At 35.1% G+C, this 27,834-nt stretch overlaps 1 protein-coding gene across 1 annotated transcript in view; it reads left to right on the forward strand.

Annotated features, from left to right (window-relative positions):
- TMTC3 (transmembrane O-mannosyltransferase targeting cadherins 3) overlaps positions 1–27,307 on the forward strand; it is a 55,410-nt gene extending 28,103 nt beyond the window's left edge. The window contains 9 exon segments of the mRNA XM_017877136.1: positions 1,420–1,438; positions 3,694–3,841; positions 5,704–5,831; positions 7,369–7,479; positions 19,823–19,926; positions 21,450–21,619; positions 23,592–23,818; positions 26,158–26,265; positions 26,268–27,307. Of these exon segments, the coding sequence (XP_017732625.1) occupies positions 1,420–1,438; positions 3,694–3,841; positions 5,704–5,831; positions 7,369–7,479; positions 19,823–19,926; positions 21,450–21,619; positions 23,592–23,818; positions 26,158–26,265; positions 26,268–26,968 (1,716 nt within the window). The 3' untranslated portion in view covers positions 26,969–27,307.
- Positions 27,308–27,834: the final 527 nt, after the last annotated feature.

Here is a 27,834-nt window from a genome sequence, read left to right on the forward strand (position 1 = left end):
GGGTGGATCACGAGGTCAGGAGATCGAGACCATCCTGGCTAACATGGTGAAACCCTGTCTCTACTAAAAAATACAAAAAAATAGTCGGGCGAGGTGGCGGGTGCCTGTAGTCCCAGCTACTGGGGAGGCTGAGGCAGGAGAATGGCGTGAACCCGGGAGGCGGAGCTTGCAGTGAGCTGAGATCCGGCCACTGCACTCCAGCCTGGGCGACAGAGCAAGACTCCGTCTCAAAAAAAAAAAGAGTGGGACTTTCCAGAGAAACCTAGAAATCCTAAACAGTCTTAAGGATAAATTTGAACTTGATGCTCATGCTTTTATGACAGTGTTAATCTGTTCAGCTTAGGGACTTTCTCTGGCAGCGCATTGCCACTCTGATAAATACAGACAAAAGAAATAAATGGTAGAATACATCCAAAGCTGGAGTTTTGCTAAAAGAAAGTTTAAAAAAAGGAGAGGTAGGGGAATTAAGGTTTCACCAAATAAAATAATGGTGCATGTAATGTAAACTGAATTTAAAATGCATATAAAAATGGAACAGCTGTGACCTTAAGCATAACTTTACTTTCGGTATAGTCCTAATAAATGTGCTTTTTTTTATGGTGATATTTTCTGAAGATCTCTGGAGGGGGTAAGTAGAACAAAGGAGTACCTACCAAGGACCAGATACCATCTTATGCACTTATTAGATAAGATGTCATATATTTGTCAACAGCAAAATGTAAGTCGTTATTAATCCCCATTTTGTTTGTAAAGAACTAACTGGGTTCAGTGGCTCATGCCTGTAATCCCAGTGCCTTGGGAGACAGAAATGGGAAGATCAATGGAGGCCAGGAGTTTGAGACAAGCCTGGGCAAGACAGTGAGATCCCATCTCTAATTTTTTTTTTTTTTTAATTAGCCAGGCATGGTAGTGCATACCTGTAGTCCTAGGTGCTTGGGAAGCTGAGGCAGGAGGATTGCTTGAGCCCAAGAGTTCAGGAATGCAAGTAGACTATGATCATGCCACTATACTGTATCCTGCATGACAGACAAGACCCTGTCAAAAAAAAAAAAAAAAAGGAAGAAGAAGAAAAGAAAGAAAGACTCTTGAGGCGACTGGGTGGTTTGCCTTATGTAGGAAATGAGAAGTAAAGCAGATTTGTCTTGAACTCTTTGCTCTATCTACTAATATCCTAACATTTAAGGACAGTTTATATTACTGGAAGAAGAAAATTAAAAGATAGTGATAGTTAACTAGGTTGACATACATTATTAGAGAGCATATTAGGACTTGTGAATAAGTTAATCATTAGAGAACCTATAGATTTTTCCTGAGAGATTTTTTTTTTTTTTTTTTTTTTTTTGTATAGCTTATGCATCAGTCTGCAATACACTTTTGGGTGAATTTAACACTTAATTCCTTTAAATGAAATTGCCTTAGGGCGGCCATGAATTAATAAGTAAAATTTTTTTTCAGTGAACTACATATATATTCAGGAACTTTATCTGTTTCACATTTTTTGTCAAGCATCTCTGGGAAATGGAAAGTGAATTCTATGTACTCTTAGTTGCTCTTACCTTTTTGATTTAAAAAAACTGAAGTGTCAGACCTACAAATTGGTATGATGGTGACCAGTTTGATGGTAGTGATTTTCCTCAGATTCAGTGTTGCCTTAATACAAATCATTAATGTGTGAACATTTGTGGAGAGAGTGTTTTTTTCAATGTATATACCTCTGTATTTCACAAATTAAGTCAAATAGAAAAAAAAGACATTCTTTCACCTTAGCCCATTAGAAGAGTCTCAAACTTGTGAAGCTAAAGGTTTAACTTGTTTATTCAATTAGGTACTATAAAACAAATCACGGTAACAAAATATGGAAGCAGATGTCCATAGAAACAGATTTCCTAAAAGTGACCAAACTTATTTCCTTCACAAGCTATTTATGTGCTAGTGTTTTGTGGGTGTGTAATGTGGAAACCACATGTCATCCCATTTTCAGAATGGTAAGAAATCTAAACATTTTTATGATGTTTCATTTCATTGTTCAGTGTTATATCAATAATTTTAGAAATTCTTATAGAATGAAAGACTGTTGATTTAAAGGGGACAGTTTTATTTTATGCATACACCAAGCTTCTAGTTAAATATATTTAACCTTTCAGGATGTTATGTGAAGTAATGCTAAGGTACAGTAGTCTGCTGTCTTGTCTGAACAACACCTGATTTCGTTCCCTCAGTTTCCAATATCATGCGGTTCCTTAAAGTAGTAAAGTTGTAAAAATTGACATGTTTAGCTTTTTTTTAATCAGCCTTTGTGGTTTTGATTTGTTGAAAAACCTATTAGCATATTTCATTATCATCTTATTTTTACCACATGTACATAGTTAGATGTGTAAAATGTTTATTTGTGTAATTTATATTCCTCCTAACTGAAGTTTTATGCCTTTTACCAACCTTTCCCCATCCTTCTCCCTCCAACCCTGGTGACCACCATTTACTCTACGTCTGTGAGTTCAACTTTTACAAATTCTGCATACAAGTGAGATCATGTGTTATTTGTATTTCTGTGGCTGGCTGATTTCTATTAACATGGTGTCCTCCGGTTTTATCCATGTCAAAATGACAGGATTTCCTCTATTTTAAGGCTAAATAGTATTCCAAAGTGTATATATACCACATTTTTTTCATCCAGTAATATGTTGATGGATACTTAGGTTGTTCCCATATCTTGGCTATTGTAAATTGAATAATGCTGCAATGAACAGGGGAGGTCAGATCTCTCTTCGACATACTGATTTAATTTCCTTTGGATCTATACCCAGTAGTGAGGATGCTGGATCATGTGGTAGTTCTATTTTTAATTTTTTGAGGAGTCTCCATAATGTTTGCCTAATGGCAATGCTAAATTACATCCTACTAACACTGTGCAAGTGCTTCCTTTACGTTCTTGCCAACATTTGTTATCTTTTGCCTTTTTGATAATAGCCATTCTTACAGGTGTGAGATGATATCTCATTGTGGTTTTAATTTTCACTTCCCTAATGATAGTGATGTTGAACATTTATATACTTGTTGGCCATTGGCATGTTGTCTTCTGAGGAATATCTATTTAGCTTCTTTGCCCATTTTTTAAATTGGGTTGTTTTCTTACGATTGAGTTGTTTGAGTGTGTTATTTTAGATACAATTTCAAAAGTACTTTCACTTTTATTTAACTGGATGAACCTTTATCGTTTAATTTTGCTTAAAGATGTGAATATTTACATTAATTAAAGTTTTTATATTTTACTACACAAGCATATTTTTTACAGAAAACCAGTGAGATATAGCTAATTATGCTTCTCAAATTTAAAATGCTGTAATGGTTTAGATTTTAATTTCAAGGAGTAATCACTCCCAAGCACACCTAGAAATCTTGTTTTCGAAGAAAGTTCATAGATATCTTGTAATTATAACTTCTAGAATTCAAGATTTCCATTTCACCTTGCTTACATACATCCTGATGTTTGTTAATGCCTAAGTTGCCTTTTTTATGTTTAAATTAATATTCTTCACAGTATTATCTAAAATAATTCCAGTACCACTATTCAAATTAACATGATTAACTCTATTTGAATTCGAGCTATCAGATGCCCATATAGTTCTTAATTATTATTAAATTATTATAAATTATTAAATCTTTTTTTTTTTTTTTTTTTTTTTTTTTTTGTAGGCCGCTGTTTAATGGCCTTACCGTTTATTCCTGCATCGAACCTTTTTTTTCCAGTTGGATTTGTTGTTGCCGAGCGAGTATTATATGTTCCCAGCATGGGATTCTGTATTTTGGTAGCTCATGGATGGCAGAAAATATCAACAAAAAGGTGAATTTAAATGTCAGTTCATGTAATGCTTACTATGGAATTAAGTGTGACACATTTTAAAATTTAAGTATTTAGTTCAGTTTTCTAAGTCATGCTTTTGTATCTTTTGGTTTTTCATCTCCTTAATCTCCACATTTGTCTTGTAAGACAAGTTAGGAAAGCTCCACAGCACCTACTTATTCTGTGTTCTTCCCCATATTTATGCAATCTGATTTTACAGCCTGAGACAGAACAACCTTTGAGTCAGACCCAAATGAAAACAAGGATGTTACTGAGAATAAAGTCACAAATGACCATTGCCACTTCCATATTCAGTGAACTAAGATAATAGTCATCCTACTTAAGTGAGTTGTATTGAGTTAATATATATAAAATTCATATGGTAAGCAATCTGTAATTTTTTGCTATCATCACTATCTTCATTATAATCTTGGTATCCTAGTTGCCTCAGACTAACAGTTAAGGAACAGCGTAGTCACACTATATATGCTTAGGAATTATCATTGTTATAGTTATTATCTCATTGTATACTTAAGCTGTGGCACTAAAATTATCAAATCAAGCAAATTGTTAAAGGTCAAGTAATACTGATGTAATAATATTAACTTTGAATTTGCAACTTGAAAAAGAAATAGTCACTTCTTTCACTTTCCCATTTTCTAGTCACCCCTCACCCGACAGAATTCTGACTTCTCTCCACTTCACCCTTAAACATACAACAAAGTACCTCCTAGTAGCTAAACTAAGTCAGCTCTTTTAATTTAAAATTCATTTCCCTAGTGTCTGTAAAAAGTGTTTCTCTTGATTAATTCTTCTGGCTGTACCTGCTCTTTGAATATTTACATTTTTCAAAGTCTTATAGCCACTTTTTTCACACTGCATGTGTTCCACAGATAATCTCATCCATGTCTGCAATTTTTTATTGCCATCTACCAAACCTTTTCTCTTAGCTTCTACCCATATATCCATTTATAATCACTACCCATTTTTGAATGCCTGCCATGTACCAAGGACCATGATAAACACTTTAGATTTGTTTTCTCATTTAATCTTGACACTTCTTAAGTCTATTTTGCAGATGTGAACATTGAAGCCATATTACCCAAGATCACACAGCTAGTAAATAACAGTCTTGTTTCAGATTTACATCTGACTGCTTCTAATGACCATGTTCTTTTTCATCCATACTCATGTGTCCTAGTTAAGTGGATCTATCAAAATGAAAGAAATAAAACCATGTTATAGGAACAAAAACACAGACTCAGAGACTATTAATACTAAACAAGATAATAAAGATTATAGGTGAGGAATTGAGCCTTCAAATAATTAACCTAAAGTTGTATAAGTAATTTGCCTCTGTTTAATGAAGAGTCACTTTTACTATGCCTTTTAATAGACAGTTCTAGCTTTACAGTAGAGAAATAAAGAATATCATGATACTCTTGGTATAAATTGTAAGCAAAACATTTTCAAATGTGACCAGTGGTAAGGTTGACCAAACCTTTCTAAACTCAGTTAAGAGTACTCAGTTGTAGAAAATGGCACAAAGGACTGTAAATGTAAAAAGTCACATTTAAAAATTGGTTTTATCCATCTGTAATCATTTAATTTAAACAGAACTTTTGAAATATAGCCAATATTAGCATATATAATGCAGTTGACTGGAAGGTCATATTCACAATATTTAATTTTTTTGGTGGTGTGTCCTCTAAAGTTGGGTGATCATTAGAATGAATTAGAATAAATTCACATCTGATATTTTAGGAGCATTTAAGATACTTCTTACCTCTGTTCTAAAACGTAAAATGCTTTTGGTGATGAAGACAATTTTTTTTTTGTTTTGCTTTTTTTCTCTTAAACAGTGTGTTTAAAAAGCTATCCTGGATTTGTCTGTCTATGGTGATACTCACTCATTCCTTGAAAACATTCCACAGAAATTGGGATTGGGAGTCTGAATATACTTTGTTTATGTCAGCCTTGAAGGTAAAGTGTTGTTCAGAATGACAGGAAAGTATGTCATCAGTGATTTCTTGGAACAATTTCTAAGCTGTTTTAACTTTGTTTTTAATTAGACATTTAACAGTCAAGATTAAGTACTTCACTAAAAGATTAATGAAAATAATTTGTTGTTTAATATATGCCATAACCAAATGCTCTGAATAATACTTAGCTATATGCCCAAAGCATATATGATAATTCCCTAAATACTATACAGTTATTGGAAGCTTATTGGAAGCTCAAATGACACAATGTTTAAAATCAGAATACTATATCATTTCTAGAAGTGCTCATTTTTTTCCTTTCCTTTTTATATCTCTGAAATCAAATAAGTCTTAGAGTGAAAAGCATTTAAATTAGTGGCTTTTTCTTTCTAATGGTACTTAAAAAAAAATGGTGAGTTTTATAATTGATGACATCATTCAATAAAATAAATGCACAGAAAAAAAAAAAAAAAAAAAAAAAAAAGGTACCCAACGATGTGGAAAATAACCAGTGGTTACAATACTATCAGAAAGATAAGCATTGGCAGAAAGGAAGGACATAAGATTGTCCTGTAGAATGTACCTTATAAATTGGAAAAAGGTCTTTTAAAAAACAAAAATCTGTTTTCTTTAAAGGTTATCAGCAAAGATGTTTTCAAGCTCTCCCTTACCAGTACCCCTCTTCAGATACCTGAATTTTTACTTCCTTTGGACTGTTTCTTAACTCTTCGTTGTTTAGCTTTATTGGATTGCCACCTCATTCCAGTAGTCTGTGTGACTTCTTGATTCCACATCTACTTAAGATCAGATGACTCTCTTCTTATACAACTCAGTAACTCTACTCTCTCTCCCAGCTCAGAAGTCTGCCAACAAGTGAGACCTCATTACTATGCTTATTAAACCATACTCCTAGGATACCAGTGGAGCCCCATAATTTTCCAGAATTTTGCTTATACTCACTCCCAGAACAGTGGTTGGAACCTGTAGCCACAACCGCTGCAATTAGTTCCTTGGCTAGGTGTCATCTATCTGCAAGAACACCACGGCAATCTGTGAACTTTGAAAACACAGATTGACTCAGAGCTTTAATCTCAGGGTTTCTGTTACCATAATGGACTACATAAATAACTTTAAATATGTCAAGTCTAAAAATAAGTCATCAGTGCAACATTTAAACATATTCTCATGTTCCAGTGCTTTTGCTCCTAAAAATACAAACGGTAGAGCAGAAGTTTTGAAACATCACTGTGGTTTCATCAAATAACATTTTCAGTAAAATGTTAATATATAACATGAATGAAATAAGACTGTTATGGTTTTAGCATGTTGGTGTTCAGGTGCAGGGAGAGTAAATTTGGTGAAGCAGTCTTTATTTGATTCCTGTGTCATCCCCAGAGACATTTCCATAGAACATTATTTTCTTAATAATATTAATTATTAATTATTTTCTTAATAATATTTCCTTAATAATTTCCAAAGAAATATTTGTATGGAGTCATATTTTTTTTTAATTGTAACTTATTTCTATCTGTGCTTGTATTTAAGGTAAATAAAATAATGCCAAACTATGGAATAATGTGGGTCATGCTCTGGAAAATGAAAAGAACTTTGAGAGAGCTTTGAAATACTTCCTACAGGCTACCCATGTTCAGCCAGGTAAGCATTATTAACTAATAAATTCATGAATTTGATTTTTAATGTTTTGATTATCCTTGGGGGAAATAAGATAGAGTTTATTTACTAGCTTTATTCTAAGTGACTTGAATACTAGAGTTCAGTGCTTGCTTATTTTGAACTGGATTACATGTACTAGCCACTTAATATCAGACTGATACCTGTATTCAGTATCTGTATTCCCTGATAGTTCACACCTGTATTCCCAGCACTTCGGGAGGCTGACACAGGAGGGTCAGTTGAGCCCAGGAGTTCATGACCAGCCTGGGCAACAAAGCAAGATCTTGTCTCTACAAAATAAAAATTAAAAAATTAGCCAGGCATGGTAGTGTGGGCATGCAGTCTCGGCTACTTGGGAGGCTCAGGTAGGAGGATTCCTTGAGCCCAGGAGTTCAAGGCTGCAGTGAGCTATGATCACATGATTATACCACTGCACTCCAGCCTGGGTGACAGAGTGAGACTCTGTCTCAAAACAAACAAAAACATTTATGGGTTTTTTTCTTAACATAGAGTTGTTGGATGGCATGGATATGGATGAGCAATTTTGATGGAATGATGGGTACAAAAGCCTGATGGTAGTGAGCTTAAGAGAGTGGGTAAAGAATAATTGGATACAGTTCATATAGAAAACTCTTTTGAAGGGTGTTGATAAGAAATGGTGGCAGTGCTGGGTATGGGGTCAAGAAAGGATGGTAAAATAAGAGGGTTTTGCCTTTGTTTTTTAAGCCAGTTTGGGCCAGAAACAGTGCCTCAAGTCTGTAATCCCAGCACTTTGGGAGGCCAAGGTGGGCAGATCACTTGAGGTCAGAAGTTTGAGACCAGCTTGGGCAACATGGTAAAACCCCATCTCTACTAAAAATACACAAATTAGCCAGGCACTGTGGCGACTGCCTGTAATCCCAGCTACTTGGGTGACTGAGGCACAAGAATTGCTGGAGCCTGGAAGGCAGAGGTTGCAGCGAGCCAAGGTCACACCACTGCACTCCAGTCTGGGTGACAGAGTGACACTCTGTCTCCAAAAAAGAAAAGAAAAGTTAGTATGGTTATGTGTTTTTCTCTTGCAACTTTTTAGCTATAATAGTGATGTCATACACATGGAAAATTATGTTAAATAGGATTAAAGTTTTGTCAGTTGTGTATTACTAATCAAGAAAGGGTTTAAGGAGTGAATAAATGATGAGCCACCAAATCTAAGCTGGTTAAGAAGGGATGCGAGAGAGGATGAGGGATGGAGGAAAGGTAACAAGATCAGTGGATCTGAGGAATTGTTGATATCTGAGTAGGATATAGCTAGAGCAGCAGTATTTTTCGATAGGAGTACTGTTGGCATTTTTAGTGTAGAACTATATTACAGGAGGTGTACCAGACGTGGCCCCATCCACCAGATGCCATCATTATTTTCCATTCAGAGTGATGTCCAAAAAGAAACCTCCATGCATTACTAAATATCCTTGAAGGGGTGCAGCATGTCGGACACTATTGTTTTCTTCTAGTAAGTACAACTATGACCATTGCACTAACTGGCTAAGGTAGAAAGGAGGTGAAAATCATTTGGAAAAAAAGGTCATCAAGACCACAGTATTCAAAGATTAATATCTATATGGATTATGAAATCACTAAATCATTAAGAATTTTGACAAATGTAATGTTAGAGAAAGCAACAGGGAGCCAGAGTCTGTGATCCAGGAATTGGTGACTACAACACTAATAGGAATAGTAGATAATAGAGTTAAATTACAATCAGAGATGAGTATGGTAAAAGGAGAGAGAATTGTCCAAAAATGGCAACATGGATCAAGGAGGAAGGTATCTGTTTTTCCTCCAGGCCCAGTGTCACAAAGGATAGAAAAGAACACAGTCACCACTTGAAAGGGCTAAAGGTAACTATGTCTCCAAAACAAAGCTAAGTTTCATTTAGAGAAAGGTGAAGAAAAAGTTGTGAAAATATAGCTGATGATCTAGCCTTTCAGTTTTATCTCCGTTAGACCTTCATGTAGTTTAGCTTTTCTTGGAATATGGGATTAATGTCCTGTACTTCCCTACTTCTTTGCCTTTATTTTCTTCCTTGAGATTAGAATTTCTCCCTTCTCCCTTTCCTCCTATTTTCCAGTGACTTCTAAAACTCTTCCTATCTTTCCTCCTATAAGCAAATAGTTATCATTTGTAAAACCCCTTAACTTCCTCTGTATCTTTCCTATATTTGTAATTTTCTATTTAGTGCTATATTTTATTTTAAATACAAATTTATTTAAAATACTTGTTTAAACTGTGGAGCTTCCTTGGGGTAGCAGGAATATCTGATTCATTTTTGTACCCCTGCATCATCAAGTAGGGTCCTATACGCAGTCAGCAGTCACTAAATATTTTAATTCATTACTTTCTTAAGTCTTGAGATGTACAATGCATGGATTAATTAGATTCTAGGAGTTTTTAGAGAAGGAGCCATCTTTGAGGGCTTTGAGACTGAGATGCTACTTAGGCCTCTCAGACTCTTCTTGCTTGTTTCTAAAATGGGATCTATTTTAGAAATCTGTCTCACAGCATTGTTGTAAATACTAAGTTAAGTGTGTGGGGAGTGTGTGTACACATTCAGTTTTGTCTAGTGACTAGTGTGCCTATCACAGGATGTTGCAGATATAGACACTCAGTTTTTAAATGATTTTCCCGCTCATTGTCCCGCTCATTAGTGACAATTGCTGTTTTTGAGATATTTGTTTAACCTTTCTTCTTCAGTTTGACTTCACTATCACACTTTCAGAATTGCTGTTTCTATTAATAATAAGCCATGGGATAGGAAAACAAGTAAACCAGTTTATTATAATGTGTTATGAATAAAGCATTTAAACTTAGAAACAATGAATGTGGAATAAGCTAGAGGTTTCTTGGCTTATTCCATGTTTTTTTAAGCTGTATTCTTCCTAAATGGGTTTGACAGATGAAATGACATGTTATTTTACTGTATGGTTAGAATTAGATAGTTTAGATGGGGCAAGACAGTAACCAGGATAAGGTTAAAAGGGACAACTAGTGTGATGTTTAATTGAAAGTTTTGACTCTGGCATCACACCTTTTCTCAAATTTAGTTCAGTCACTCTAAGTTTTCTGTCTATAAATTTGAAGTAATAATATCTCCATTCTTTTGTATGGATTATGTTAAATACTGGTTATATAAGACTTGGGCCAGTTTCTAGGCAATAATGTATATTCAGTAAATATGAGCTGATAAATATTGATGGCATTATTTTCACTGGAGCCAGGAAAGGAGGTTGCCAAGTGTGTCCTACAGACACTGGCTGAGTGACAGATGAGAGAGGTATGCTGACACAGGTATTTTGCCTGACAGTGCAGCTAGGAGACCTCACAGCTCAGCACCACCAATGAGAGAGTGCAGCAGCCATCGAGAGAGTGCACCCCCCATAAGCCGACCCTGGTCACATTTATTTAATACAGATTTAATGATAAAGGCTTGGAGCAAACACAATTTGTATGTAATAAACATTGTCAACCCCCGAGTAGAGAGCAGTCCCGTGCGCGAGTGATCAAAGATTGGTTTCTGGAGACAAGAGTAAACAAATTTATCTAGATAAGTTCCTTTACATTCCCTTGTTATCTACCCTTTGCTCTCAGGCTCTGGATAAGAGAATCTGGCTGCCTTCAGCCATAATTCCCTTCTGAAGCTTTTGCAAAACCTCCCGACCTTCCAAAAAGGTTTGCATCTTTCACAACTTTTCCCACCACCCTGACCGAATTCCTACATCTCCCCCTTTTCTGTTTTTTGCATCAAGTTTTGTTGATTGAAGAGTACAGATGTGCGCAGCAACAGGTTTGTCAGGCGCAGCAGTTATAACTCATATTCCAGCTTTGCATCCTAGAATTAGTAAATAACATAAGACAAGCATGAATATAATTAGTAAGATTCTTTTCCAATTAAGGAGTGACATGTAGTGTTACTTGGCAGCTCAGTCCAATGTGTGTCGTTACTAAGGAACCCCACTGGGGGTATGTTAATCCCTCCTAGCCAAGCAGTTACATTATTAGAGGCCGGGAACGGGGTGTCTGCCCGGGTAACAGGGTGAAAGAAAGACGGATTTAGAAGATACGCCTAATAGAGAGTAGCAGGTACAGATAGCAGGCAAAGTGAGAGAATAAGAAAAACCAATGTCCTATGAGAGTTGTAATGTACAACAGAAAGCATAGTAAGGAACAAATTATCTGGAGTGAATGGTGTCTGTGTCCAGAACAGGATTCACTCAGCCTCCTGAGTTGTCTTCTTCAGCATCCCCCAGGTAATGTCTCGGGCTTATGTCATTCAAGAAAGCTGCATCTTCTGGGGCTGGTGGTCCTGCAGGGTCATTTCCTTCATTTCTGATACCAGGTTGGGTCCTAGCAACACCATAGTATGATTTGATGTGTCATGCTGGAATCCATAGAGGACCTGAGGGGTTGTGAATACAAGCATATCCTCTTCCCCATGTTAAATCATTTGGACCACACCATACATTACTATTTACATCTTTCCATAAAACCGCAGGTTTTATGTTTTGAAGGGCTTTAGTGAAATGCTTTTCTATGGCTGATTGAAATTTATCATCTAAATTTAAAAAATTAAGGGTAAATAAGGCTTATGCCAATAGTGTTGCAAGATCCTTACTCATATTCTCCCTTTTTTGTTTTTTGAGCTTATTTTTAAGGGTAGAGTGGACACATTCTACTATGGCCTGTCCTTGAGGGTTATAAGGGATACCTGTGGAATGTTGGATGTTCCACATGTGACAAAATCGTTGAACTTGTGAGCTGGCATAAGCCAGACCATTATCAGTTTTAATTGTTGTGGGCCACCCCGTAAACACAAAGATTAAAAGAAAATGTTTAATAACATATTGGGAGGACTCTTAAGGAAAAGCATGTGTGCTAATTATGTGAGAATTGGTATAAGTGGATACATGTGTATCTGAGTTTTCCAAATTCAAGGACGTGAATAACATTTGTTTGCCATAGCTGATTAGGTTCTAGTCCTCTAGGGTTAACACCTGTTGAAGGAGGGCACGTGCCTGTGAGTTGGCAATGTGGGCATTGTAAAATAATTTGTTTAGCTAGTCTTTAGGTAAGTTGAAATTGTTTAGTTAAGTTTCTTCAGTTTTGGTGGAAAAAATTGATGCAATTGGGTGGCTTGGTCAAGCAGTGATGTCATAACCTATAGGTCTGCTTGTTCATTGCCATAAGCCAGTGAGTCAGGCAGTGGGCTGTGGGCTCGAGTATATGTGTTAAAAATAGAATGTGTATGTTGATCCAGCAGTTGCTGAAGTCGAAGAAAAAGTGCACACAAGTGGGCTCGAGAGTGAACTTAATGAGGGCTGTCTTAAGGTTCTGTAATAAATAAACAGAGTAAGCAGAGTCATTAACAATATTGATAGACTGAGCAGAAAAGGTCTCCAGGGCCAAGATTAAGGCTCCAACCTCAGCTCTCTGAGTGCTAGTAAATCCAGAAGAAGTGAGGGGTATGGGGGAGTGAACTACTTTTGTAGACACAAACTACAGCAGTACGAGATAAGAACCGAAGTAGTTTGTCAGCAGGAAGGGCATGCTCTGTATGGCCTGCATAATCAGACAGTGCTATCTGAAGATCTAGAGATAGGGACAATATTGCTTTGAATTGCTTTTTACTCAAAGGAATTCTTATGACATCAGGGTCATAATCTAGAAACTGATTGCATCGTCTGCAGCCTGTATAGATGACTTTAGTAACTAGCTGGATATAGGGAGATAGTGTTTTAGTCCCAGTACGTGAGCAAAAAACCCATCCTAGGAAGTGTAGCCCTGGGGCTGTCTGTCCTGTTAATCCTGTTAGGGAATGTTTAGTAGGGAAAACAAACAGTTGAACTGAATATTGCAGGTCTATGCAATCTAGTTACCTCTGAGAAACAGCTTGCTCTATTTCCTCAATTTCCCTTTTTGCTGCAGGAGTTAAATGCCTGGGAGAATCTAGGGTTGTATTGCCCTTTAGGATAGAAAACAGGTTTTGTAACTTATCAGTAGTTATGCCCAAGATGGGGCAAAACCAATTAATATCACCCAGTAATTTTTGATAATCATTTAAGATATGTAAGTTGCTAGTATTTAATTTAACCTTTTGAGGTATTACTGACCAAGAAGTTAGTATATATCCAAGATTTCAAGAAGACAATTGTACTTTTTCATGTGCTGCAATTAAACCTCTTAGCTATGTATTCTTTATGACAGAGGCATATAAACTTAAAATTACTGGCTCTGTTGGGGATGCTGGTAAAATATCATCTATAAAATGAATAATCTTGCATTTAGGAAATTCTTTTCTACTTGAGAGCAAAGCCTGATTTACGTGATACTGACACATAGTAGGACTGTTCAGCATCCCTTGAGGAAGCACTTTCCAATGAAATCAGTGAGCTGGCCTTTCATTATTGATAGCTGGTATTGTAAACGCAAATTTTTCTCTGTCCTGTTCTGCAAGGGGAATGGTATAAAAACAGTCCTTTAAGTCCATAATGACTAAAGGCCAATCTTGAGGAATCGCTGCAGGGGAAGGGAAACCCTGTTGAAGGGGCCCCATAGGTTACAAATTAGCATCGATAGCCTGCAAGTCATGCAGAAGTCTCCATTGGCCAGACTTTTTGGGAATGACGAAAATGGGTGAATTCTAAGGACTGTGTGATGGTTCTATATGGCTGGCTTTTAATTGCTCCTCAACTAATTCATGGACTCTTTGTAATTTTTCTCCCTTTAAAGGCTACTATTCTACCCAAATAGGATTTTGAGAGAGCCATGTCAGGGGTAGGGGAGGAATAACAGTGGCCATTATTAGAAAGAGGTCTGCAAAATGACCTCGATTAACCCTCTCATAAATGGACTAGCAGCTCTGTTTTCTTTAATGCTTTTCCTTATCTTTTTATAAGTGTTAAAGTAATGGGTCCATGTACCCCTTTGCCTTGTTGATCTTGCATTACCGGGCAAGAGCTCCCCTTCTAATGCCGCTTACCTAAGATAGAATCCCATAGCTGTAGTGTATCCCTTGTCTTTCTTTCAATTTATTGGAGGAGGGGGCTCATGCAAAACCTCCATTTATTTGGTATTTTGCCCTTTACTGGCTGGGCTGAGGGAGAAGGAGGAGGCGGTAAGGTAGGTAATGGTTTCTCCTCCCTTCCCTTTTTAGGCTCTTCTGTGTAGTGCACGACCAAAGCAGCCCTAACTAAGGCCCGTAACATTAGAGATGTTACTGGGACCCGATACCCTTGGGCATGATGTTAAGATTTCTCCACACTTGTTCTCAGAGTCCTATGTCTAGCATACCTTCTTCTGGGAACTGTGGGTTATGGGAAACAGCAGTTTGCGTTGGGTCCCTTAATTGAGCCTGCAAAACTGAGGCTCCACTAGCTTTAAGCAGCTGTTTCAGTACTTTTATATGCTGTTTCTGTTGAGCTGATAACCACTGTCCCATGATGAAGCCCTAGCCTGAACAGTTCCCTCGAACTTGGAAATCCCGAGCGGGCACCAATGACTTACTGCACAGTCTCTTCACCTTCGTTTTTGAGGGTTCCATCGCAATCCATTGCAGCATTCCTCATACGGGGCACCACCTGCCAAGTCTGTCCCACAGACTCTGGCCGAGTGACGGATGAAAGAAGTATGCTGACACAGGTATTTTGCCTGACAGTGCGACTAGGGGACCGCATGGCTCAGCACCGCCAACAAGAGAGTGCAGCAGCCACCAACAGAGTGCAGCCCACCCTAAGCCAGCCCCGCTCGCATTTGTTTAGTACAGATTTAGTGATAAAGGCTTGGAGCAAACACAGTATGAGGGTAATAAACATTGTCGACTCCCCGAGTAGAAAGCAGTCCTGTGCATGAATAATCGAAGGTTGATTTCCGGAGACAGGAGTAAACAATTTTATCTAGATAAATTCCTTTACATTCCCTTGTTATCTACTCTTTGCTCTCAGGCTCCAGATAAGAGAATCTGGCTGCCTTCAGCCACAATTCGCTTCCTAAGCTTTTGCAAAATCCCTGGCCTTCCAAGAAGGTTTGCATCTTTCCCTATAATTTTTTCTTACAACTTTTCCCACCACCCTGATCAAACTCCTACAGGAGGTAGCAAAAAAGGGACGTATAATGCAAGGAAGAAGGCTGAAAATGAATGGATAGCAAATGGCTCTGTAGGTGTATTTGTTCATCAGGCATGTATTTGAGAATTTACCATGTGTCAGACACTGTTTTAAGTGCTAGGGAATCCAGAAGAAATAAAACAAATTTCCTCCCTTCATAGAGTTTCCATTCTAAATAAAGGCATAAACATAAGTAAACAAATACCACATGTAAATATATATACATATGTACACATGAAATATATATTAAACACACATATGCATGCACACGTGTATTTATATGAAAATGATAAAAGCTATAAAAAGGGCATAGAGATTAGAAATTTTCAGAGAAAGTTTCTTTGAGATGATAATAAACTGAGAGCGCAACCTTTGCACATATACTCTGGTGTAATTTTGAGTATCACTGGCTATGCAGAAAACAGTAAAGCAGGAAGATCATTTAGAAGGCTTTTGCAGTAACCCAAAGAAATGATTGAGTTGTAATTTTTTTAATAGCAGTCTTGAAGTACATTTGACATACAATAGACTATACATGTTTAAAATATATAATTTTATAAGTTCTGGCATATGTATATTACTTGTAAGACCATAACTACAATTAAGATACTGGAAATATCCATCAAACCCCTCAAATTCCTTGGATCTTTTTCTAATACCTCTCTCTTACCCCTTTTCACCCCAGCCTTCTCTAAGCAAAAGCTTTCTATCAGTACAGATAATGTGCTTTTTCTAAAATTGTGTATGAATGGAATTGTACTCTATGGACTCTCTTTTTTTTTCCTGGCTTTTTTACTCTGCACAGTTATTTTGATATTCATTCATGTTGTTCTACGAATCAAAAACCCATACCTTGGTGTGGCTGAGTAGTATTCCTTCACGTGGATATACCACAGTTTGTTTATCCATATCCATTTACCTGTCGATGAATGTTTGGATTGTTCGCAGTTTGGAGCTGTTACAAATATGGCTGTTACGAACATTCATCTACCAGTCTTTATGTATATATGTTTTATTTATCTTAGGTAAAAACCTGAGAGAAGAATGGCATGGTCATATGATTTGTGTGTGTTTAACTTTTTAAAGGCTGCTAAATTATTTTCCAAAGAATGTATTTCCCACCAGCAGCATAGGAGAGCTCTCCTGCCTTTCTTAATTCTTCATTTGCTGAGAATTTTTAACACAAATAAATGTTGGATTCTGTCAAATGCTTTTATGCACCATTTGAGATGATAAGCTTTTTATTTTAATTTTTGGTCTGTTAATATAGTGGATATCATCGATTGAGTTCATAATGTTAAAACAACCTTGCCTTCAGTAATACACAATTTGATCATGACTTATTATCTTTATTATATTTGTTAAAATGCTATTAGTAATTTTTACATCTATATTTATGAAGGATAGAGAGTTCCTAGGATATTCCATATATTTATAAATTTATCTTTTTAAATAAATTTATAATTTTGTGGACATCCAAGGAATACTAAAAATCTACATAGTTGCCTAAGCCATCAATGTGAGAATACTTCACTGTTGGGCAGCTAATATTTCACTGTTGGGCAGCTGTGTATTAGTCATACACAGTTGCTTGAAAATTTCCCAGCTACATCACATTTGCATCCCTAGGCAGGATGACTTAGATGACACATGAACCAGTGTCTAATAACTACTGTCATTTCAAAGAAATGGTGAATGTAAACCTGTGTACACAGGTGTTTGTTACTATTAAAAACATATGCAAACATTCATGCAGATAAGTTGATAACCTTTAGCAATGAGATAAGTTCCCTTCTAATCTTTTGTTTTCCTAGTGAAAATATGATATTAGAGATGTGAAGAGAGATAAGAAATGAAATATATACAACTAGGATTCTGGAAAAACTAAGTGATTATAGAAACCTCGTATTGACAAACTTAGGCTACATTTGAGATTTGTGAGGTCCTCATTTACAATTGAATTAACAGCTAGATTGTTAACTCATGCTGCTCTTTTGGGTAGGTATTCATAAGAGTGGGTTTACTCTTTGAAGTTCCTTTAGCTCTTTAGACATTTAAATGTCAGTGATTTTTTTACATCTTGCCCTATCTTCCTACCTTTTTTTAATACTTAAAATTATCTTAAAAGTGATAATATTTTCCCCTCTAGAGTTTTAAAACTTTGTAAATTATAAAGAATTGCTTAGAAATTATGTCTTTCATTTTATTAGCTGTATTGAGTGGCCTTTTTGATGCTAAACAATATCTAATTGCATCTCTGCTCTTTGAAAACATAGGGCTGCTATACTTTAGTGTCTGAAGTCTACGTTAATGACAATATCTCTTGGCCATAATTCTAAGAACATGATTTCAGTGGATAGTAATTCACCACATTTTTTATCTAAGTATATAACCTCTTTCTTTTCTAACATTGGTTGGGGATAATCTCAATAACATTTTAAATACTCAGCTGGCATAATTACACTTTTATTTTAACAATTTTTCAGTTTACTCTTAAATTCTTAGAGTATAATTACTTTTTTCAGGTTCTGTGTACCTTAGCTTTTCATAAATAACATTCTGAACTCTATAAACATGGTATGGATTTATCTGGTTTAAAAAAATAGTGATATAAAAGCCAAGACTACTCTGTATTTTTTAATTGACAATAATAGTACATATTCATGGGATATATAGTGATGTTTTAATACATATAATGGAAGCAAATACCCTGATCTAGTCACTATACTGTGTATTTTTTATATGCAGTTGGTAATACAATGATTTTCAGCCCTGATTCTACATCAGAATTGCCTTTGACACTTTTTATAAATATATTTTTGCAGATTTCGTTTCTGAACATTATGTTTTGATGGACCTAGGTGGGGCTGAAGTATCTGAATTTTTAAAAACTACACAGGTATTCTGATTTGCAGCCAGAATTAAGAATGGCTAGCTTAAACTTTTTTTGCTTGACCCCTCCTGGCTCCATGAGACTCAGCAATACATCTAAAAAGAAAAAAATCAACTTCCTTACTCCTAAACTTAACTATAATCAAACCTGGACTGCATCTGCCAGTTTTTGTGCAGTGCACACAATTGCCAGCCTAAAACAATATATAGCAAGTTCTTAGGACTGTTACTCGGGAAATACCCAAGATATATATGCTTGGCCCCTATGTGTCCTAGGAGTTGCAGGCAGAGAATTATTGCACAATTGCAAAATAATTGGTGTCACAAGGCAAGTAGTAATCATAATGAACCTTTTCATGTCTGTTAGTTCATGTTGAATAAAAACTGTCTGATTTAAGATCTTCTACCTTCCTTCTATCATTATTCCAGACCTTTGAAATATTTACTGGCAAGTATATCTTTTTAGAAAGCTACTGTACAATGAATCCTCATATCTTTCCTATTTCAACTGCATTTTTTTCCTATCCCTGAGTAAATTTGCTGGGATTTTTATTTTCCACATCAGAAAATGAGACATAAATTCCTGACATTCTAAAATTAACACAGACTTTTTTAAAAATCTAAAATTAATTTTAAGGAGTTTATTATCATTTAAAAGAGGTGGGCCACTGCATCTTAAGTACTATTATTATCATTATTTTCCATTATACTCTCATTCTAGCCACAGTCACAAAAATTTTTAAAAATCGAATGCCAAAGTTTTTTTCAGTCTCTTTGCCCCTGTTCCACCATGATGCATATTTGTTGTAACCTAGAAATAATTCTAAAAATCCTGATGATTCATTTCACTTATAGAGTTGAGCTATACCTTTTGAGTGAATTTCTTAGCTATGAGATTAAGTAAATGGAAGCAAGCTTTAGTATAGTAAAATACAGTGAAGGAAGGTAATAAAAATTTTTTTCATTACCTTTATCTCTCTTATGTCTCAACTCTTCAAAAATCCATTCAAATAGTTTTTTCATGCCATGTATGTATTTTCTGTCTTTATATGCTTTAAGTAAATTTGTGTTTACCATTGGTTTTAAGTTATAACAAGTTAAATTACAAGAACTTTAAGGAGGAAGCAGGACCCGTTGCCTGCTTTTGCATTTGTCTAGTGTGTTTCTGAAAATATGTCTTCTCATTAATTACATTGAATACTTGTTTATATATCGAATACATTGAATCATTTCATTGAGTATATTGAGTATATCAGTTGTATACTTGCCAACACATGATTGTTTTAAAATTTTAGATGATATTGGTGCCCATATGAATGTAGGAAGAACTTATAAAAATTTAAATAGAACCAAAGAAGCTGAAGAATCTTACATGATGGCTAAATCACTGATGCCTCAAGTAAGTTGCCATAATTTATCTGTTGGGTCATATCTATTAGATGTCCATATTGAATAGAATTATCTAGAAGGAAAATCTTTATCTTTTCTTCATTTGATATAAAAGTAAAGTGTCTAATGAATCATCTATTCCTATAAGTTTTATAAAGAATTACATTCTTCTAGCTCACTTTATTTATTTATTTATTTATTTATTTTTTTGGAGATGGAGTCTTGCTGTATCACCCAGGCTGGAGTGCAGTGGCGCAATCTCAGCTCCCTGCAACCTCCACCTCCCGGGTTTAAGCGATTCTTCTGCCTCAGCCTCCCAAGTAGCTGGGACTACAAGTGCATGCTACCACACCCGGCTAATTTTTGTATTTTTACTAGAGACGGGGTTTCACCTTATTGGACGGGCTGGTCTCAAACTCCTGACCTCGTGATCCACCCACCTCAGCCTCCCAAAGTGCTGGGATTACAGGCATGAGCCACCACGCCCAGTCGTAGCTCACTTAGTTTTAAAAATTGTTTTTACACAGTCCATTTGTAAATACTAAATTCATAAAGTATGAATTTTAGATATTCTTGATTATGAGTTATCAGCAAGTTATATGACTTTAAATAAATATTTTATGTATATTAAGCATACTGTTCGACATTATTCCTATCAAAAAATAAATAAAAGTGATAAAATTAGTAGATACATCTCTTGCTATATTGTGTCTATCAGTTGTTATAATGATACAAGATTCATTAAACATAACATAGTATCAAAATTGGAAGATCTGACCCTATGTCAATTTTCATGTTATCAGCAAAATATTTTTGGGTTGTGACAATAGGGTAATTTATTCCAGAATACTGAGGACTCACTTATCTGGTGAAGTTTGGAAATTAAACACTCTGACTGATTATTAAGTTAAGGTTCTTATAATATATAGTACATATGGATCCAGACTTCCAGTGAACACAATAAATTAGATATGATAAAAACCAATAACAAATATAATTTAACTGTTAAGGATTAAAATAATCCTTAAAATGTCATACAGTTCAACTTTAAACACTGTCACTATTAATATGACTATAAATATTATCACAATTGAGAAAACTTCAGCCTAGCTTAAGCTATTTTTTCTGAGGAAATAAGACTGTGCTGCTAATGTTACCACTTTATTAAAATAAATAATAAAATGTAAAAGAAAACACACAAAATGTAAATAAATATATTTTACTTATAGTATCCAAAAATGTAATTAAATAATACTTTGTGGCATTAAGGATATATTTTTTCGTTCATGCCACCTCAGTGGATTATTGTTAGCTTTTATTTGTATCTATCTTTTCTGAAGTCAAACAAATCAGAACTTTTAGAAGTCAAGCTCTCTTAGGTTTGATCAAAACAGGAATAGAACCCTGATCTCTCAGGCCAGTGTATTTTTTACACTATGTTCTGTGTTATTTTGAATTAGCCAATAGGAATATGTACTTTTGATTTCTGATACTGAAATATCAAATCATGAAAATGCCTTTTCTTCTAAACAGATTATTCCTGGTAAAAAATATGCAGCCAGAATTGCCCCTAACCACCTAAATGTTTATATCAATCTGGCTAACCTGATCCGAGCAAACGAGTCCCGACTGGAAGAAGCAGATCAGCTGTACCGTCAAGCAATAAGCATGAGGCCCGACTTCAAGCAGGCTTACATTAGCAGGTATCCCAGTTCAACTTAAAGCTATCATTATGGAATATTGAAACTACATCTCCATGTATATTTTGAATGAACTGGCTTTTTTTGGGAAAAAAAAATATGTTTTTAATAATCGTAGCAACCAAGTGCATAGAAGGGCATAACTTTTTAGACTGACAGTCAGATTTTATTGATTTGAAATTAACAAGGGGAAACCCTAACTTGTAATAGCCAACTTAGGTTTTGTGTTAAGGAAAGGGTAGAAGCAGCTCTATCTTATTTTCATTTTCTTCCCATCACCAAAATTGTTCTTTTCCTATTGAAATTAAAACTTGAAGCTGACATTTTATAATAGTTACTTCTAATATCAAACTCTCAGGAACTTTCTTGGGTTTTAGAGTTGATTGGTTATTGATGCCTTTGACACAAAGAAAACATCTTGGTTCTCAGCAAAAAAAAAAGTTTTCTGGTACTACATGTTAAAACTTCATTTATTTTCTTATGTATGTGTTATCATTTGTATCACTTTTGATGAAAAATTGTTTTTAAACTTTGTTTTGTAGCCTGGTCCAGAAAACTAATAGTAATTCGTAGCATTTTTTCTGTGGGGAAAGTACATTCTGAATTTAAGTTTTTGAGATAAAATCTGTTTGTAAGTTGGGGTTGTCTTTGTTCCGCCGTGCCCAGTACTTATTGAAGCCCATTGAGTTTAGCAAGGCTGTATCTCTAAATAACACCTGTCATGTATTAATCCGTAAAGAACTATTAAACAGTCTCTACATTAAAAAAAATAATGATTTGGACAAACATTCATTCTAGAAGTGGTTTTAATGAGAATATTAATTGTTGTTCCTTTTATTTTATTCCTGTGCTGATACTGTAGGAAAGAGTAGTATTATAAGAACAACTCTCATATCACTACTTAAATATGATTTGTACATATGTAAAATAATTAAGCAAAATTTTAAAATTTTCTAACGGAAAATAGACCCACACTAGAAAGATTTATACAATGGTTTCTTAACTGATCCTCAATTCTAAGTGTGTTTCTCAAAATTATCTGTAGGTCAGACTCATCCCTCCCACTCTGCCTGATCAGCTTTTTTTAGTCCTTTTTCTGTTTGTTTGTTTGTTACAGAGTCTCGCTTTGTCACCCAGGCTGGAGTGCAGTGGTGTGATCTCGGCTCACTGCTACCTCTGCCTCCTGGGTTAAAGTAATTCTTGTGCCTCAGCCTCCCTAGTAGCTGGGACTACAGGCACGTGCCACCATGCCTGGCACATTTCTGTGTTTTCAGTAGAGACGGAGTTTTGCCATGTTGGGCAGCTGGTCTCGAACTCCTGATCTGAAGTGATCCACCCACCTCAGCCTCCCAAAGTGTTGGGATTACAGGCACGAGCCACCATATCCAGCTTTTTTTTTCTTTTTTTTTTTAAAGAATGGTCATATTATAAGAAGACATTGATGAGGACTAAATTAATATAAGAAGGGGTTACAGATTTTGAATATTTTGGTTTTTTGCACAGTGAGCCTTCTATTATAGATTCAAATACTGGAATTTCTCTTACCACTACTATATGTCATTTTTTTCTTCTAATGCTATTCCTTTGTCACCTGACAAATTCATTAATCTCTCACTCTGGCTAGCTGTCCTTTTTCTGATGCAGTTTAGTCTGTCTCCTTTTAAGATAAATTCAAAAAATATATTTTCTCTGTCCTCCTTCTTGAATTCCTCTTGATAGGTTGCCCTCTGAAATCAGCATAATTTTTTTCTTCTTAAATAATATTTGAAAATATATCAAGCCAAATATACTGACCTAAGGAGTTCAGATTTGAGGACAGTTTCAAAGAGTTGTTTTTGAAAGTTTTTTAAGACTCTGAGTTAAAAGAAAAAAAAAAAAAAGCTGTATGTGGAAAGGCTTAAAACTTGGCAAAAATTTTATCTACAAACTGAGATGGTAATGTTGCAAGTAAAGCTTGTGTTTGATTTTTCCACAGAGGAGAATTGCTTTTAAAAATGAATAAACCTCTTAAAGCAAAGGAAGCATATCTTAAAGCACTAGAGCTGGACAGAAATAATGCAGATCTTTGGTACAACCTGGCAATTGTATATATTGAACTTAAAGAACCTAATGAAGCCCTAAAAAACTTTAATCGTGCTCTGGAACTAAATCCAAAGCATAAACTAGCATTATTCAACTCTGCTATATTAATGCAAGAATCAGGTATGTTTTCTCAAAATATATCTATGTTTAAACAAATTGTAATTTATAATATAATAAAAACCTTAATTTAACTTTATTACCCATAGCAAACACTTTATGTGTTGACAGTTTATAGCAATACTGTGCTTAAATGATTTATAGGAAGAATATTTAAAATACTTGAAGTAAACTGTTTTCAAGTAATATGCATTCTAGCATATGATAATACTGATTTTTAATTCTTCTGGCATGTGTTAAGACTAATTTTTAAGGCAGTCTATTAAGCAACATTAACTATGTTGTATTTTATATACATAAATATAATGTAACTTATTTTATATATAAACTCTCCAAATAATATGAACTTGTGAAATTTTTTACATAATTAGCTGTGAGGAGCTGAGAGCATATATTTTCAAAAATAGCATTTTATTTTCTTTTGATTCATAAGAGCAAATACTTTTGGCACCATTTTATATCCAATTTTACTACGTTTTCTGAGATATTATTGTAATTTTTTATATTTCCTATAATTTAGCAAAACTGAATTACTAACCACAGTAAATCTGGATCCTTCATCCATATTTTATATAGGAATTTCAGTTCTGCCTCATAAGATAGTGTATATGATTTATAATCTTTTAATTTTAAATTAGAAAAAACTCTCTTTATTATAATGTTTAGTTATTTCTTAGATACATTTCTTAAAACTTTTGTAAAATATGAAAGAATCATAAAGTCATAGTATTTTAGCACTAAAGAGGACCTCTGAGTTCGCATTTGCCAGTCTTCTATTTAATAGAGTGAAGACCAAATAGATTTTATGACTGTCCCAAAGTCATATGGCTAAGTAGCTAATCCAGGATAAGAACTGAAGTCTCCTGATTTATTTTCAAATGTTCTTTATCCATCGTGCTGCCAAATAAAAGAATAGAGAGAAATCTTCATGCCTGGTGTACAAAAAAGTATAAATTTGGAGAAAAGCTAGTATTTTTGTAAGGTTATCTACCTTGATAATCATGAAAGATGCTCATTATTTGACACAAGATTGTACTATAAGGTTTGTAATTGTAGAACCTGAAGGGTTTTTTTTTGTTTGTTTTTGTTTTTGTTTTTTTGTTTTTTGTTTTTTTTTTTGCAATAGAAATTATCTCAATGGAGATTTGTTTCCTGCCAGGCAGTGGCTGATGCCACTTTGGAAGGCCAAGTGGGAGGATCACTAGAAGCCAAGAGTTTGAGAATAGCCTGGGCAACATAGTAAAACTCTGTCTCCACAAAAAATTTTAAAATCAGCAGGGACTGATGGCACATGCCTACAGTCCCAGCTACTCAGGAAGCCAAGGTGGGAGGACTGCTTGAGCCCAGGAGTTTGAGGTTACAGTGACCTATGGACACAGCACTGCTCTCCAGCCTGAGTGATATAGTGAGACCTTGTCTCAAAAAAAAAGAAGATAACATGTTTCCTAAATCCTAATTTTATAGCCCTATATTTAATGGTATGTTTTTGTCCTTGAAACATTCCTAAAACTTTAAAGTAACATTTTTAAAAATGTGATATAATAATTCTGAAGCTTTTTTCTACCCAGTAATAGTTACTATTTGCTGAATATTTTTTCAGTATACATCATATAATTATTAGAAAACTCAGTTAACCCAAAGAAGTTAAATAACATGTTCAGTGTATAAAGTCATAATGTTACCAGAATCAAGATTGAATACATGTCTTTGTTGGCAAATCCCATGCTTCTTTCTCTGAATTCTCTATCTTCCCTCTGCTATTTCCATTTGAATTCTAAATTATAAGAGACATTTCTCTCCTTTTGGTTTCTGAAGCACTCTTACTGCTTTAAAGGAAAAGAAGTAGGCCGGGCGCGGTGGCTCAAGCCTGTAATCCCAGCACTTTGGGAGGCCGAGACGGGCGGATCACGAGGTCAGGAGATCAAGACCATCCTGGCTAACACGGTGAAACCCCGTCTCTACTAAAAAATACAAAAAACTAGCCGGGCGAGGTGGCGGGCGCCTGTAGTCCCAGCTACTCAGGAGGCTGAGGCAGGAGAATGGCCTAAACCCAGGAGGCGGAGCTTGCAGTGAGCTGAGATCCGGCCACTGCACTCCAGCCTGGGCAGCAGAGCGAGACTCCGTCTCAAAAAAAAAAAAAGAAGTAAGCTATCTTTAAGCTGTTTCAAATATTTTGCTTTTCCTATGAAAACTTCGAGATTTTTGCTTACTACTTATTTTAACTATGGAAATTAGTTGTTTTGAAGCCATCTTTTTGTAATCTAAGTATTTGAAAATGGCTTTGTTCCTCACTTTTAATTATTTTACTAACAATATATTTTTTCTTTAAAAAAACTTTCTAGGTGAGGTTAAACTCAGACCTGAAGCTAGAAAACGACTTCTAAGCTATATAAATGAAGAACCACTAGATGCTAATGGCTATTTCAATTTGGGAATGCTTGCCATGGATGACAAAAGGACAATGAAGCAGAGATTTGGATGAAGAAAGCCATAAAGTTACAAGCTGACTTCCGAAGTGCTTTGTTTAATCTGGCTCTCCTGTATTCCCAGACTTCAAAGGAATTAAAGGCTTTGCCAATTTTGGAAGAGTTACTCAGATACTACCCTGATCATATCAAGGGCCTCATTTTAAAAGGAGACATTCTGATGAATCAAAAGAAAGATATACTAGGAGCAAAAAAATGTTTTGAAAGGATTTTGGAGATGGATCCAAGCAATGTGCAAGGAAAACACAATCTTTGTGTTGTTTATTTTGAAGAAAAAGACTTATTAAAAGCTGAAAGATGCCTTCTTGAAACATTGGCGTTAGCACCACATGAAGAATATATTCAGCGCCATTTGAATATAGTCAGGGATAAGATTTCCTCATCTAGTTTTATAGAGCCAATATTCCCAACCAGTAAGATTTCAAGTGTAGAAGGAGAAAAAATTCCAACTGAAAGTGTAAAGGAGAGTAGAGGTGAATCCAGACAAACACAAATAGTAAAAACAAGTGATAATAAAAGTCAGTCTAAATCCAACAAACAATTAGGAAAAGATAGAGACGAAGAGACCCCCCACAAAACAACAAAAGATATCAAAGAAATTGAGAAGAAAAGAGTTGCTGCTTTAAAAAGACTAGAAGAGATTGAGCGTATTTTAAATGGTGAATAGCATTAATATTTATCGTGACAATGGTATCAAAGAACATCAATCCATATCATGTGATTGCTTTTACTGGGAGCTTTGAAAAAAAGTTCAAGGGTTCCTAATAGTCAATCATGAGCTGCCTTGAAGTAAGAGCAAAATAACATTTTCATTAAAGACCTCTATTATCCCAGGATGTATATTATATATCGCTGTTTTCAGAGTTTGGGTGAATATAGCAGAAATATTACAGTGAAAGTGACAAATTTACAACTTTTATTATAGAAAGAAGGTGTTTCTGGCAGTGTAATCTTTACTGCTCTCAATTAAAAATAATTTTGAGGCCTGAATGATAATCCCTTGAGGACAAATCCAACATATGCTGGTTTATTCTGTTAATTCCCATTTATTTGCCTACTTCATTTTTCTTGCACCTCTTAGAATCTATGAATTGAAAACACTTATTGAACACTTTTTTTAAAGTAATTCTGTTTAATCAAGGGATTTGCACTACAAAAGAATACTGGCTTTTTTTATGTTGAATTCCTTAGTTGAGTTTTAGAAGGAATGCTGGATGAAACATTTTAAAATAAGTCATGACATGTTAGCTTGAGAATGTATTTTCATAACTGTATACTTGTTTTAACTTTAAATGCAGTTTTTAATCAGGTAAAGTTTGACATATATAGCTACATACACACATTTTTAATGGTGCTCATATATACTGTATTTTTTGTTGTTTGGTTTTACTTATTTAGAGTATCACAACATGACTCACATAATCATGATTTTTTTTTACTTTTACTCCCCAAACTATTCATGTTTCTTTAGGTCGTAGTCATTGAGAAGTCCCAATAACTCTAAACTTTGAGGTATAACATAGTAAACTTCTC

This window comes from Rhinopithecus bieti, unplaced genomic scaffold (genome assembly GCF_001698545.2).
Source record: "Rhinopithecus bieti isolate Rb0 unplaced genomic scaffold, ASM169854v2 scaffold_10271, whole genome shotgun sequence".
NCBI lineage: Eukaryota > Metazoa > Chordata > Mammalia > Primates > Cercopithecidae > Rhinopithecus > Rhinopithecus bieti.